This window comes from Triticum dicoccoides, chromosome 2A, assembly GCF_002162155.2.
Source record: "Triticum dicoccoides isolate Atlit2015 ecotype Zavitan chromosome 2A, WEW_v2.0, whole genome shotgun sequence".
Classification (NCBI taxonomy): domain Eukaryota; kingdom Viridiplantae; phylum Streptophyta; class Magnoliopsida; order Poales; family Poaceae; genus Triticum; species Triticum dicoccoides.
The window spans coordinates 501,813-517,481 of NC_041382.1; the positions used below are offsets into that span (position 1 = coordinate 501,813).

General features: G+C 46.7%; 1 protein-coding gene across 1 annotated transcript; it reads left to right on the top strand.

The window, feature by feature from the left end:
* Positions 1 to 5,156: 5,156 nt before the first annotated feature.
* On the top strand, positions 5,157 to 10,332 carry LOC119352568. The gene is made up of 5 exons (XM_037619154.1): positions 5,157 to 5,240; positions 6,041 to 6,153; positions 6,353 to 6,440; positions 6,890 to 9,844; positions 10,030 to 10,332. The coding sequence occupies exons 1-4, from the start codon at positions 5,157 to 5,159 to the stop codon at positions 9,404 to 9,406; spliced, it is 2,802 nt and encodes a 933-aa protein (XP_037475051.1). The 3' UTR covers positions 9,407 to 9,844; positions 10,030 to 10,332.
* Positions 10,333 to 15,669: the final 5,337 nt, after the last annotated feature.

The window sequence follows — 15,669 nt, forward strand, 5'->3', positions numbered from 1 at the left end:
TGCATGTGCAACTATGCCGACGAGAGTGTGCAATCCCGCGGCCATGCGTGAGCACCTCCCACGATAATTTATGTACTATGCACACGAGATTGTGCAACTCTGTGGCCATGCATGTGCGATTATACCGACGAGAGTGTGCAACTCCGCGGCCGGGCATGAGCACCTCCCACGACAATTCATGTGCGACTATGCGGATGAGATCGTGTAACTCTGTGACCATGCATACTGTGCCGACAAAAGTGTGCAACTCCGCGGCCATGCGTGAGCATCTCCCCACGGACCCGCGACTAATGCATTGCGTCCTTGCATCGACAATGACCCGGCGGAGATCATCATCATCGGGCACATCGTCTGGTTCCTCTTGATCTTCAGCAGCTTCACCCGTGGCAGCATCATTGGGCACATCGTCTGGTTCCTCTTGATCTTCACCAGCTCCCCACGTTGCAGCATCACCGTATTCAGGGGGCACATAGTTGTCATCGTACTCTTCTTCTTCGCCGTCTTCCATCATAACCCCTATTTCTCCGTGCCTCGTCCAAACATTATAGTGTGGCATGAAACCCTTGTAAAGAAGGTGGGAGTGAAGGATTTTCCGGTTAGAGTAAGACCTCATATTCCCACATTCAGTGCATGGACAACGCATAAAACCATTCTGCTTGTTTGCCTCAGCCGCATCGAGAAACTCATGCACGCTCTTAATGTACTCGCGGGTGTGTCTGTCACCGTACATCCATTACCGGTTCATCTGCGTGCATTATATATAATTAAGTGTCCAAATTAATAGAAGTTCATCATCACATTAAAACCAAAGTGCATACATAGTTCTCATCTAACAACATATAGCTCTCCAGAGCATCTACTTAATTAAACCATACATTGAAACTATGTAAAACATTTCAATGCGAAAACAAATGCGATCATAATCGCAACCAAGGTAACAATTGATCCAACGGTATAATGATACCAAGTCTCGGTATGAATGGCATATTTTCTAATCTTTCTAATCTTCAAGCGCATTGCATCCATCTTGATCTTGTGATCATCGACGACATCCGCAACATGCAACTCCAATATCATCTTCTCCTCCTCAATTTTTTTTATTTTTTCCTTCAACAAATTGTTTTCTTCTTCAACTAAATTTAACCTCTCGACAATAGGATCGGTTGGCATTTCCGATTCACATACATCCTAGATAAATAAAATCTATGTCACGTTGGTCGGCATAATTTTCATAAACAATAAATGAACCAATAGTTATAAAGATAATATACATACCAAATCCGAATCATAGACAGGACGAGGGCCGACGGGGGCGGATACCAAAACCATCGCACTATATAAGATGCAATAATAAATGTAAGAAAATGATACAAGTATCTATCTAAACATACAAGTAAGAATATTTTTCCTTTCAGAAAGAAGATAAGAACAAGAGGCTCACCACGGTGGTGTCGGTGATGAGATCGGCGCGGGTGATCGACGGCGGTGAAGACGGGGATGGGGCGTGACGGACCGCTAAATCTAGACAAATCTCGAGGAAAATGGAGCTTGGAGGTCGAGCTTCGAGAGGAGAAAGCTTAATAGTGTGGCTCGGGCATTCCATCGAACACCTCATGTGCATAGGAGGTGAGCTAGAGCACCACAAAGCCCTCTCCCCCTCGGCCAGAAAAAACAGAGCACTGTGCTCTGCTCTTGCGCGAGGGGGTATATATAGGCACCTCATTGGTCCCGGTTGGTGGCATGAACCGAGACCAAAGGGGAGCCTTTGGTCCCGGTTCAAGCCACCAACCAGGACCAATGGTAGTGGGCCAGGAGCGAGGCCCATTGGTCCCGGTTCGTCCCACCAACCGGGACCAAAAGGTCCAGACGAACCGGGACCAATGGCCCACGTGGCCCGGCCGGCCCCCTGGGCTCACGAACCGGGACCAATGCCCACATTGGTCCCGGTTCTATACTGAATCGGGACTAATGGGCTGAGCCGGCCTGGACCATAGCCCTGTTTTCTACTAGTGAACCGTGCCGACGAAAGTGTGCAACTCCGCGGCCATGCGTGAGCATCTCCCCACGACAATTCATGTGCGACTATGCGGACAAGATTGTACAACTCTCTGTACATGCGTGTGTGACTATGCCGGCAAGAGTGTGCAACTCCGCGTCCGGGCGTAAGAACCTCCCACGATAATTCATGTGCTACTATATGGGCCAGATTGTGCAACTCTGTTGCCATGCATGTGCGACTGGGCCGACGAAAGTGTGCAACTTGGCGGCGGGGCATGAGAACGTCCCACGATAATTCATATGCGATTATACGGATCAGATTGTGTAACTATATGGTTATGCATGTGCCAAATAAAACTAGTATATGTGCAACTACAACTAGTGTGAGTATCAACTAGCCATCCAGGAAGAGTCTAGATGCACGAACACACAGCCGCGTGCAGACCACCGCGATGCATTCATCCGTGCTCCCTTCTTCTTGTCCTTGCCACGTGCTCCCTTCTTCCCGTCCACAACAAGGATGCATGCACCCTTCTCATTCACTCCCAGCCTTTTGGATCAATGGATTCGGAGGGAGGCGCTCTACATTTGTACTGCTACATAGAAATAAAATGGAGTGAGAAAGAAGATGTGGCTGCAGGAAGAAAAGAGCGAGAAGAGAATCTGAATTTGCTTTCCCCCTTGTTTGACCCGTTCCTCCCCTTACATGTGTTATTCCCTGAGGTGCTGCTGCCTGAAGAGAATCTGATGCCGCAAAGAAAATATGGATGCTAATAAACAGAGAACTGCAGGAACAGTAAACTTCGTCTGTACAAGTGAGAGATGAGGAGGATATATAGAGGCAGAGCTGATCCAAGCCAATTGCAATCTTTCGGGCTGAGAGGATTAACATGGTGTATACATTGTGGAATAGTAGTATGTTGTTATCAGAGAGAACCTGACTGACTTGTATCATCATCATCATGTATACCTGCTTTCGCCCCCTCATTTTTTATCCTCTGTGGATTGACATGTACATTGAGCAGTAGGTATAAGCATACCTGACAGTAGCTTGCTCTAGCCTATTCTGGTTGCATCTCTAGAGTGATGGCATAAATAGGAATAGAACGTTGAGGTTAGTCTTGTGAAACTAATGTTGCAGTTGTTCTTTGTTGTAGACTCGGCATATTTTATTTCTTTGGGAATTTTGTTGTTCCGGCATCTCAATAAGAACATGTCTATTTGTCTACTAGCACATATACCCGTGCGTTGCAACGGGAAAAATTGATGTTTTGTTTTCAAGCATAATGTCTTGTAGCACCGGATTCACTGCGAAGAACATGCTGCAATGCATCATCCTTTCACAAAATGAACATAAAAAATAGGATGCAATTTATTAGCATCCATATTTTCTTTGCGGCATAACCTTCCACTAATTCCGATTAAGTATAATCCTTCCTTTAGTTACAATGACGTCCTCACCCATTTTAGTCGGGAATCAAATCCTTCCTTTTCTAATTTAGTAGCCCTTAGCCACATCCATTTAAATATCCTATTTAAGCCCACAATCCTTCCTTTAGTTAGCTCACTCGCTTAATTAGCTCGCCCTACACGTGAGGGCTGCTCTCCTTTGTTTTAACCGTCCGTTGGTTGATTCCTGAGACCGCTTGTATATTTACTGGTGGTAACCATTGTAAAAGAGCGAGGTGGGATTAGTGAACGTGAAAGATGCATAGCTCGCTGGTTGTTACATCAAAGAGCTAGACAGGAGGTACCGTGTTTAATTTCCACAATGTTGATTTGTTTTGACCCAATTATTTTTCGCGGTCTCTATGTAAGCCCATAGAAGGCCCCGTGTGTACGACAGTACGAGCGAACCAAACCAAACCAATAATACCTATTCCCTTTAATAGTAGGTATAGATATAGATATCGATATAGATATAAATAAACGAGTTGTTTCTAGCGGCAGCATTTTCCTTTTCTTTCTTGTGAGCTATAAATAAATGTGAAATATTATCAACCTAAGCACCACACTTATTTACTCCTATGTCAGAGATTAACCGACAGACAAATGGGTACCATACTGTCTGATGTGCTACAATTTAGTTCCAATCGAACAGCTTGCATACCTTTTTTTAGAACGAAGGCTCAAGGGGAGCCCGGCTTTGAATTAATGAAGCCATCAACCGGCCAGGATTACACAAGGCCACCAAGCAATAGCGACCAAAAGATACAATGGAGCTTAGTGAACAGCTAACAATGCAACACACACTACAACAAAAAGAAAAATACATGAAGAGCCCTGCTAGTAGTGTCGAAGCCTACTGCACATAGTCAGCAGAGAGAGGAGCAACAGAGAAGCCTCGATGATCAGCCGATAGCCAGAGAAAGGTGTGAACTGTCTGAACCCAAAGACTAGGGAAGAACATCGCTCCCAACGCGAAAGAGGAACCCTTTCCTCTCGCCTAGGCTCGAAGGCGCTCACCCGAGAACTAGAGCAGACGCCAGCCAAATCCCCATCGCAGACAAGTTGCACAACCCTCGCCACACCGCTGGCACACACCACAGCTGCACTGCCACCTCTCCTGAACAACCAAGAGCAGAAGGATAGCCGTCGGGAGGTCGCCGAAGAAGAAAGCTGCAGAGGCCAAGAGGCGGAGCAGGGGAGCACCAGGTCCCGTTCCAATGGCCGCAAGAGGGACTCTTGCGGGAACGAGCACCCTCCACAGAAAGACGCAAACTTGGCCTCGCAGCCGACGGACGCTCACCAACCACATCGTCCCTCTCCTGAAGAACCAGACACCCCAGACGACGCCTCCAACGAGGACGCGACGCGCTAGGCGCCGCCGCCGGCCAACCCGAGACGGGTTTTGGGTTTTCACCCGGGGTCTGGGACAGGGGTGAAGAGGAGAGCCCTCAACGGCGCCTCCAGGGGAGAACACGACGCGCACACGCGCCGTCGCCGTCGTGGCCGAAGGACCGGCCAAGGGTTTCCCCAGGGCTCGAACCTGAGCACCCGCACCCCGCCAGCACCGGATCTGGCGACCAGAGTCGCAGAAGGGCACGACCGAAGCGGAGGAGAGAGCAGGGGAGGAGGGCGCCTGACCTTGAGATCTGGGACAGAGGGAATCCGCACCGCGACCACCCGCTGTATCCACGCTGCCCGGGCAGCCGAGGATGCCGGCCACCACTTCCTGCGCGTGCCGCCAGTCGCGGAGGCAGCGCCGCCTCATCATCCGGGGCCGCTGCCCTGGCTTCCAGGTCCTTCGCGGGGGCACGAAGCAACGCATCACCTCACCGCCACCTTCATCGACGACCCACCAGGCTTGCCCGTCGATCCCCTCAGGTGGCGGCGTTGAGGGGCTGGGATTGAGGGGGTGGCGGCGCGGGGGAAACCCTAGTCGCCCCCGAGTCGCCCTCGGGAGGACGACGCGAGGGCGGGGGGAGGAACGATCTCAAAGTGTTCAATGCACGTCCCAACAGCTTGCATACTTAGAATTCAGTATCATAGTTCCTATCGATTGATGTTATTATTGGCCTAAGAAACTTGGTTCTCTTTCGCAATGGGAATTCGACTGACTGTACCATGACCAATATTCATGGTACTGAAGCATTATGTCAATGTTTTATCCCGGTTTTTGTGGGAATTCAGTAGCGTAGTCTGGTGTGTTGTTTCCAACCAGTTAATGCTATTTCAGGTGAATTCCAGTTACGCGTATTTATGTTGATCTAACAATTAATGGTGCTTGCATTCTTGGAATATTTGCACTGCATCACCTATGTTTTCAGCATAAAAGTCTGAAACTGGGATTACGTATGCAAATTGTTTATTGGATATACAATACTTCCTCTAGGGCTGTTTCTGGCAGTATTATTTTTATTTAAGTTTTTTCATTAAAAAGAGAAGAAAATAAATTCTCTGAGTAGTCCGTCCCGCACACCTTTCGATACTGCTTGGACTCCAGTCCAAGGACTTGGCCCCTGCTTTACATTCAAAGGAGAAGAAAAAGAAAAAGAAAAGGAGGAAGAATCTGACAGTAAAATCTTTATTCTTCAAGTAGCTCCAGCCTCAAGCAAAGAAGCAGCCAGCTACAGATGCCTTGGCTAAAACTAAAGCAACCCCTGCACTGCACTGCATACCAGCAAGTCCTTCTGCTATAGATCTGCACACAAGGTTAAGCTACTATCAATCAAAACCACTAATATGCATGATTCTTCTGTTACATATATTATTTTTCTCATCTTAATTGCTTGATGTTTCTCTTCTTTCCAAAAGAACAATCATTTTTAATTATGCATCTACTAACAATGTTTCTTCAGGCAGGCACGGACATAACTATCTCTTGCGCTCTTCTGGTATAAGTAACTACTAGGTGCCATCCGGAGGTGCAGATCGATCGATGGGTTAGATGTCTGGTTTGCTGGGCCTCCATTGAAATACTAGTCGTCATGCCTCGACAGGTATTAATTTGTTTGCCTACACACGCAATTCTTCTGGTGCTATGTTATATATGTCAGAGATTCTTTTCTTAGTTGATTCTTGAGTAAAAATTGTTACTTTCTTCTATTATTACATTCAAGAATTAATTACGTGTTCATTAGCTCCATGGATCAACCAAGATGGCAACATCACACACACACACACACAGACACAGACACAGAGGATGCAATTTCAGGCTTAATATTATTACTGGAGCTAGGAGGCTAGTTAGAAGGGGACGGACCACTATCCATCCTTTCCTTCTAACACTGACCACCAAATCAAAACATCACTTCTGCTCTGTCCGACTAACACTGGCCCCACGCATGCAGTTTAGTTAATTACTAATGTCCATCCGAATAATAACACAAGGCCTTTTTCGTATACATGTTTCTACTGCTAATCAACTAACTGTTATAAACTAATGCAGAGGATTTTCCCGAATACTATCAAAGAAGCCGTGCAAGAGATAATCCCCTATTTGGAGGATACGAGCAATGCTGCACACAAGGCCATATATTTTGATGGATGGGATGGGATGGCTGCTTCGGTGGTGCTTAGAGCCATAGTTGAAGACCCGCCACCGTCACTGCTGAAGAAATTCGACAAGATCATCCATGTTGATTGCTCGAAGTGGAAAAGCCAAAGAGCACTCCAAAGGACAATCGCACAAGAACTGAAGCTCCCTCATCGGGTAATGGATATTTTGGATAGGCAAGATGAAGATGATGATTTCAGAGGGGTAGATGAAAGCTCCAGAGCTGAGATTGGAGTCATTGCGAGGGAGCTACATAAAGCCCTACGAGAACACATATGCTTATTGGTCTTCCATAATGGCAGCAACAATTTGGTTGACTTGGCTGATTGTGGCATTCCTCAACCGCCTATCTTTGATGTTAAGGTATTGTGGACATTTCGAGGAAGGCTTCGGCTCAACCAAGGAATTAGTGAGAAGGTGGATCCTTCGCATCTTTTCCTTTATGATGAGTACAGTACTTACGGGTGGAATTATTTGCTTCAAATAGAGGCTAGAGAAATTGCTGGGTACACGGATAATCTTGGTGCAGCAGCAGCTACCGAGTGTTGCTTGTATCTCTTGTCATTAAATTCTCAAGGAGGCAATATCATGGACTATGACTGGGCCACACATGCTTCCAACTATTGGGTATGTGATGGGATTATACAGGGAGGTCAGGGTGATGAAGCATGGAAGGTTGCTGCTGCTCTGCATCAACATATAGATATGGAGGATTATGCATCTAATGCACTGCCCTCTTTTGGTCATCGGTTGGAGACTCCTCCGAAACGATGGATATTGGCCAAGGACAGCTCTGTTGTGCAGCCAGAGTCAACGTCATTTTTCCTCACTGCAGCCGCAAGCGAGTCTGATCCATTGTTAAGACCCTTACCTAATGACATGTTTCATCAATCGGACAAACTTCGGGTGCTCAAGTTATGTCATTGCACCTTCAGTTTTTCCTCTCCTCCTTTTAGTCGTTGCCACAAGTTGAGATTCCTTGGATTAGATGGCTGCAAGGACCAGCGAGCAGAAGAAGATGAGAAGCAAGATATGGATTTTTTGAAGAGCCTATGGGTGATAGACATACAAAATACAGACTGGCATCTGCCTTCATCACCAGAGATGATAAAGCAGATGGCTGCAAACATTAGGGAAGTACATATAAAGAATGGAATGTTTTGGCACATCATTTTTGCATTGGGACAGCCACAAAATCTTCACAAGCTTCGCGTTATTGACCCTACATGCTGCTCTTTGGAGACAGGTTTGCCCAGCTTGTCAAGTTCAACTAGCCTCAAGACTCTGGTTCTAGATGGTCGTGTTGGTTTGAAAGTTATAGAAGGACTCCCTCCATCCCTTGAATCATTCAGCTTAGATGCCAGACCAAAAAAGGATGGTTACAAGGAAGCCAAAATAAGTCGCATCTCCATGGCTGGCTGTGCAAGATTGTCTGACTTCACACTGCGTGGATCACTTCCAAACCTTGAGGAGCTGGACCTCTCAGGCACAGGAGTCAAGACACTTGTCCTTACAACTCAGGTGGTGCTGGCCCCATGTCTCCAGCGAGTCATGCTGTTGGGATGTGAGCAACTCCGTGCTGTGCTTTGGCCAGAAATGGGGATGCCCCAACTAAGTTTGCTCTGCATTGACACTCGAGGAGGAGAAGAGGTCGGAAGAATACCACCTGGTTTTGATAAGTTAAAAAAGGGTGATTGTCAAGCATATGTTGCTATGATGGACATGAAATTCATTCAGTTATTGGTGCTAACAAGTTCCAATATGTTTTGGAACACTAACATTGATATGTTCAATCTAAATCTCTGCATATCTGCAAGTGGACAGTGGCGCAATAAGAAGAATATGGACTCTGATAACAGTGGGGAAAAATTGGGGCCAGCCCTAGCAAAGCCATTAATGTCCAATTCTTCTCACAACCCCTACATTGATGCAGGTATTGACAACATAAGTATAGATCATGACTACAACAGTGCATCCCAATTTCAGTCATCGACCTACCATGTGGAGATTGGTGATGGAATTAGCAACACTTGTGTCGATAGCATACAAGCAACCAAGGCTATGATCTTTGCAACGAACAAGGCCAAGTCGTTGTGTGTGCATGACAATTCTTCCATCACCACAGTCATCCCAGAACACATGATGTCCATAGAGGGAGAGAAACTTTTATGGCTAGAACTGGAATCTTGTCACGTGGTGAGATGCCCCAAGATGCATACAGTCTTCAATACTATCTATGGATACATCAGATTTCCAAAACTAGTGAACTTTTGTGCGGCTGATCTGCTGATGACCCATTGCATTTGGAGCAAAGAGAGGACACTCAATGTTGAAGATAATCGCTCCTTTGCGAAACTGCAGAGCATACACCTGTTCTCCTGCCCGAGGCTCACATTTGTCCTCCAGTGATCCAGGTTATACATCTTGAGTAGCCTGGAGACCCTCCACATCGTCTTCTGTGGTGATCTAAGGCAAGCGTTCCCTGTGGCGCCAGAGGTTCTGACAAGAATAGCTAACTACCATAAAGGTGTACTGGAATTCCCAAACCTGAAGCATATCTACTTGCATCAGCTCTTCAAGCTGCAACATATATGTGAAGCCAAGATGTTTGCTCCCAAGCTGGAGACCATCAGGGTCAGGGGATGCTGGGGTTTGAGGCGGCTCCCGGCTGTCGGCCGAGACAACCGCCCAGTTGTGGACTGCGAGAAGGATTGGTGGGAGAAGTTGGAGTGGGACGGGCTGGAGGCTGGCCATGACCCTTCCCTCTTCAAGCCACGCCACTCGGCGTATTACAGGAAGCCCCTGCCTAGATGCTCAGTTCTGTGGTGAGCTGAAGAAGATGTTCAGGTACGCATCCGCAAGTCTTTCCTTTGTTTTTATCTATCTGTTGTATTTTTTTGGTAACAAATAATGACACACCTTGTGCAATTGTGCTATGTAATATCTGAAGAAGTGCGAATATAATACATACACACATTTGTTGAGAAAGCAACAGTCTAGTCAATACTTCATGCATTCAGTGTGCTGTGTAGGCTACAACGATGGATGGCTGCTTTCCACCCTTCACACTGCAAGCGCAAGCCAAATCGGGAGATGGTGGATGCATGTGTGTTTCCTTCCTCAAGAATAAATTGGTGCATCAAGGCTTAATCGTTTTGTGTGTGTCTCCATGCAAAGGACTTATGTATCATTGTTGGTGTGGTTTGTTTTCTGCTCATGTGTGTGTTTTCTCAAGACAGATTCAGTACAGCAGCATGTGTACCTTGTTGGAATTAACCACGCTGCCTAGTCTGTGTCCGTCTCGGACCAGAACACATCACCGAGTAGGGCTTGTAGTGGTACGCTAGATTAGCTACTATATAATCCTATGTATCCCCTGTAATCTTGTACTTAGACCAGTTGTGTACGTGTGTGTGCCACCGTATACTAAGGCGTCTGTAGTCTACACGCGCGTTGCTGTGGCCAAAAGGACCGGCCAGGATTTTAGAAAGTACTTCGACGGGCAGCATCGACGTACGGGATCTGTGCCAACATACCTATGCTGGACTGAGAATGCCAAAAGATCTTGGTGTGATGTACGTACATGGATTATTATATCAACTGAGTACGTATTTATTTATTTGGTTCCATTACCTAGAGATTGATCTCAATCTCCTTTCCTTGCAATCCATCTCCGTCTTCCTATTTTCACAGATAATCTGCATCTTTCATAATCCTGATCGTTCTTAACCTGATTGCTAGCGCCTAGTATGCATCTCCTGCTCCTGTTATTAATGATCCAATATTGGGTCTCCATAGTACCCATAATTGGTTGATAATTGATCAATTGGACATTGTTTGACCTATAATATATTATATGGGATTCGTCTTTTTTTTGGTGTGTGTTCGACCGACGTGATGAGCGATAAGATTTTATTGAGTTTGTCCAGTAGATTTGTAACTTTGTACTAGTTTTTGAAATACTAAATTTTCCTCAAATTTCATCACTTTTGTCTCATCCAAAAAATTATGCATCTAGAAATATTAGAAAAAAATGAAGGTAGTATGTATAAAGTATAATATGCTTTTAGATGCATTTTAGTGTTTTTTTTGTAACATTTCATTTAAACATAGCGCACACATTAATTATTATTTTTGTATATATATTAAAGGGCCAGGGTTATAGTTTCTCCCTGGGCCCCCAGAATCTCAGGACCGGCCCTGCCTGAGATATGGGAGGACACACTTGAGCAGGTCGACATCTTCGTCATGGGCATCGGCAGCAGCGGTACCATCACCGAAGTCGATAAGTTCCTCAAGGAGAAGAACCCCAACACAAAGATCTATGGAGTTGAACCTGCCGACGCAAATGTTCTGAATGGTGGCAAGCCAGGTGGGCTATCAATGTCCTCTTCTTCTTTTTCATACTAGATGTCTTCCCTAGTTTTTGTTCCTTCTCATGCTGCTAACTCCCTCTCTGAGATCTACTCGGAGCGTGCCTGGCTGCGGCGGGGCTGACCCCTCCTCTACCTCAACAAGCTGGACCGCGGGCTCTCCACCAGATTGGATCCGGCGGACCGCGGGCTCTCCCCTAGATCGGATCCGGCGGTTTGCGGGCTCTCCCCCACCCTCAGTCCACGGCGGTGCCTGCTCCGAATTGCGGTGACGTTGTGTGTGTCACGGTGGTTCTCTGTTGACACCTCACCTCTCCGGCCTGCCGCCCACCTCACTCGGTCGGTGGAGTTGGCTCCGGCGTCGTGGTTATTGTGGCAATGTTGCTCGTTCCCCTGCGGCGGCTAATTTTGGCGGTGCACCTTTAATGGCACGGCTCCGGCCACGGCGGTCTCTGGGCATGTGGGGCTGTGGCGATGTGGTGGCCTTCTGCGTGTGCGGTGCGGGCCGTTGACATTGCGATCCTTGGTTGGTGGTGGTGATTTTGATCAGATTCATCGGGCAGTGGTGACTACTGACTGTTCAGTAGTGACTTCCTACGGATCCATGACTGCGAGGTTATCGAAAAGACTTCGAGAGGTTTTATCTCTTGATACGGTGGATGACTTTCTGTGGTGTGATACAAATTATGGACAACGAGTTGACGCACAGGGATGTTTGGTGGAGTGGTGGCGGTCAAATTGTAGTTGTTGGTATTTCGAAAAAGTGGTGGCGACAACACATGTGTGGCTTTGATGGTGGTGCTGTGAGCACCTGGTCTCGAGCTCCGGGGCAAAAGCCTAGGTCAGACCCGAGTGGTCATACCTGGGAATGGCGATGTTTTCTATGTCGTTACCTTGTTGGAGGCATTGCTCGGATATGTTCAGACTATTATTCAGGGTGAAAACTTTGATTCTGGCCTTTGTGGTTGGATCCGATGACGGCGGCGCTTGAGTGTCGCTTCCTTCCTGAAGGCATTGCTGTTGAAGATCATCGGCCTCCATGTGATGTCAATAGTTGGTGCGGACATGGTCTCAGTTGTAGTTTGTCGATTGCTGATCTAATCTTTTTGGAGGTTTTTACCTTTTCTTTTTATTTTTTCCATGCCTATGCATAGCTTTTTGTCTTGTGACCTTGCTAGTTCTTGGCGTGTTTATCCGCGCGTGTGTGTGTGTGTGTGTGTGTGTGTGTTGGGTTGGTTGTGTGCATCCTAGTTATGCAGAGGCCGGATGTGTGCTCATATTGTATCTTCTCGATGCTCCATTTGAGCCAATAAAATTCACCCTTTATCGAAAAAATGCTGCTAACTGAACCTAACTTCAGGGCCTCACCTTATCACTAGAAACGGTGTGGGATTTAAGCCAGATATTTTGGACATGGATATCTCTACTCTTACAGAAAAATCAAGTTGGTGATGATGATGTGCCTGCCATCTTACAATATAGACCGTTCGATCTATATCTGATGGATAGAATGCAAACTATGGCAATTTTGCAAAAATATACCTGCACCTCTCTCCACATTTGCAGATAAGGCACGGGACTATGGTGCACCTCTATCCACATTTGCAGGCGCGGGACGAGGCCGCAGCAAGTGGAGCGGCAGAGAGAGGCAAGGCTCGGGCGCGCGGCGCGGGGGCACGCCTGGCGGGGCGGGGCGCGGCTATGCAGGGACAGGACGGGGCGCGGCCCCGAACGGCGAGCAAGGGAGGGGACGAGCACAGGGCGAGGGAGAGAGAGAAGGGGTGCCTCACTGGGATTCGTAGGGATTTCGGGCAGCGGGCTCGACGGAGTTCGGGGAGGGCCGTTGTGGAGGAGGACGAGGACGACGGCATCGGGGAGGCAGGCCGGTGGGGGAGCGCCAGCGAGGTCCAGGCGGGGAGGAGGATGGGAAGGCACGGCGCTTGGCGATCCGACGAGGACCAGGCGGCGGTGACGTGGTCCAACGACGAGATCTGGGGGGCGCGACGTCGGGCTTGCAGGGAGGGCGTCGTTGCCCCCCGATCCAGATCGGGGGAGAGGGAGGAGCGGGGTCGTGGGGGGAGTGGGGGGTGGTTAGGTTAGGGTTTGGGTGAGGGAGTGGATAAGGAGGGGGTAGTGGGCCGGCCGGCTGGGCCTGGTGGGCGAATGGGCCGGCCCGTTGGGTCTGCTGGCCCGGGGGGGTCTTTCCCTCTCCTTTTCTTCTTGTTTTAGTTTTAGTCTTTCTGTCTTGTTTTTATTTATTTTATTTTCTGTTTAATTTCATTTTAAACCATTTAGACATTTTATAAAAATGTGTTTGCTGCACCATAATTACCCTTATAATATTTGGCAACCATCGAACATTTTTGTTTCTATTTTCGAAAACTTTTATTGTCGACATTAATTTTAAATTTGAATTTGACGCGGTTTGAACTAACGGACGTTTAGCAACAGTAATCGGGATGACGTGGCATGATTAGCGTGGGATTACTGTAGCAAGATTATCCGGGCGTTACATCTGGCGACCCACACAGCGCACACGGCCCCGAAGCCGGGCCATTCCTTTTTGCAATGTTAACAGATGTGGGAAGTCGATCGCATAACAGCTGCCAGAGGAATACCTTAATTTTCAGAGGGACGCGGGCTTGCCAAAGCCCTTTTGCCACTGTCTGTACCGACCCTTGGCACAGTTTGTGGTACAAAGACTTGATAGAGAACTTCCCGGACGCGTTGAGGTGCCAAGAAACCCTATCTCGTTCCTCAGTTAGTGTCACGGGGGCTATGAGTTGCAGCAAAGCCTCCCACTTTGTTGTTTCCTGCTCGTTCAGGTTACGGCGGAAGGCAATGGCCAGGGGATGAGCCAATGCCTCTGCCACTTGCTGGTCCGACGCCACAGCTAGAGCATACAACTCTGGGAACACTTCCCAGAGAGGGCCTGTGCCCACCCAGTAATCTAGCCAGAATCGGGTGGAGCGACCATTACCGACTTGGAACTTAGCACCTTTACCGACCATTACCGGCCGCCTCATCTGCCATTCTCCAGTCTGTTCCTCATGTGGACCTCGTGTAAACCAACAGTTGAAATGATTGAAAGAAAAAGGACTTAACCTTTCTGGACTGGAAAATGTTTATGATCTACTTACATGTGTTTGAGCCCGCTTTGCTGGAGCGGCTTTAATCGTACATTCTTCCATTTCTTACTAGTGTATGGTTGATGATGAGGCTTCCATCTGCTGCTGGCGTTTGCTTCATCAGGGGGCTTCCATTTGCTTCTACCACTTAGTTCTCATTGGGAGAGCGTCTCTGGTTCTTTATCCAAGACACAGAAAATAATGAGACAAGGACCACAAAAGACTCTTGGGTAATATATGGAAAAAAGTTTGAAATAAACCTTGAACTTGTAGTCGAAAACTAAATCAGCACACCGAACTTCAAATCCCGGTCTATTTTCAACCATGAGTGAGTTCCCAAACAGGGATTGTCGACGTGGCATGTTAAATCCTAGGATTGTTGGTTGTGCACTCGACTGGGCCGGCCCATCAGACATGAAGGGAGTTTTTTTTTTCTTAACACGCATGACGTAAAGAGTCTTCTCTTCATTAATCATTAAAGCGCGAAGTAACAAAAACGACTCGGGCTGAATCGAACTTGGGACCTGGCTGAGCCGAGCTCATCCCGCTAGCCAAAAATACAGACAACTAGGAGTGATATAATATGAGGCCAGATGTATTTAAGCACACACCGAAGCGTGGAACTTTGAAAACATCTTTTAGGGGCAAACAAATATTCAAAACATAATCAATTTTGGAAATGTCCGAACAATTTATAAAATGGGAGCACCTTTTGAAAATCCTGAATACTTTACTATATTTTGAGAAAGCAATCAATTTCGAAAAAGCAAACACTTTCTGAAACATAAATATTTTTGAAACCTGAAAAAAAATTTGAAAGTGCGAACACTTTCTGAAAATTGTAAAATTGGGAACAAATTTTGAAACCTGAACAAATGTGTAAAGAAAATGTTTGAGTCATCAAAAAAATATCACGAGTTTAGAATGTATGTGGCATTTAAGAAAAATTGTACAATGTAAAATAATATTCGTGTGATTCAAAAAATGTGCTTGTGACATTAAAAAAAAGTATATAGAATGTACAAAAAGTGTCATACCCTTAAAAGACTATATGTGACATGTGTTTAAAAAAGTGTATACAATTTTTAAAATGTGTAACAATGTAAAAAATATGTTTGTGTAGTTTATGAAATGTTTATTGTCGTTAAAAAAATTTATAATGTGTATCTGG

What these genes read in the sequence shown, in the direction of transcription:
- LOC119352568 (XM_037619154.1), top strand. Translation starts at nt 5,157, where the DNA reads ATGCCGGCCACCACTTCCTGCGCGTGCCGCCAGTCGCGGAGGCAGCGC. An exon ending in GCCGCTGCCCTGGCTTCCAG is followed by an intron (nt 5,241 to 6,040) that starts GTCCTTCGCGGG and finishes TTCTTCAAGTAG; the next exon opens with CTCCAGCCTCAAGCAAAGAA. An exon ending in TAGTCGTCATGCCTCGACAG is followed by an intron (nt 6,441 to 6,889) that starts GTATTAATTTGT and finishes AAACTAATGCAG; the next exon opens with AGGATTTTCCCGAATACTAT.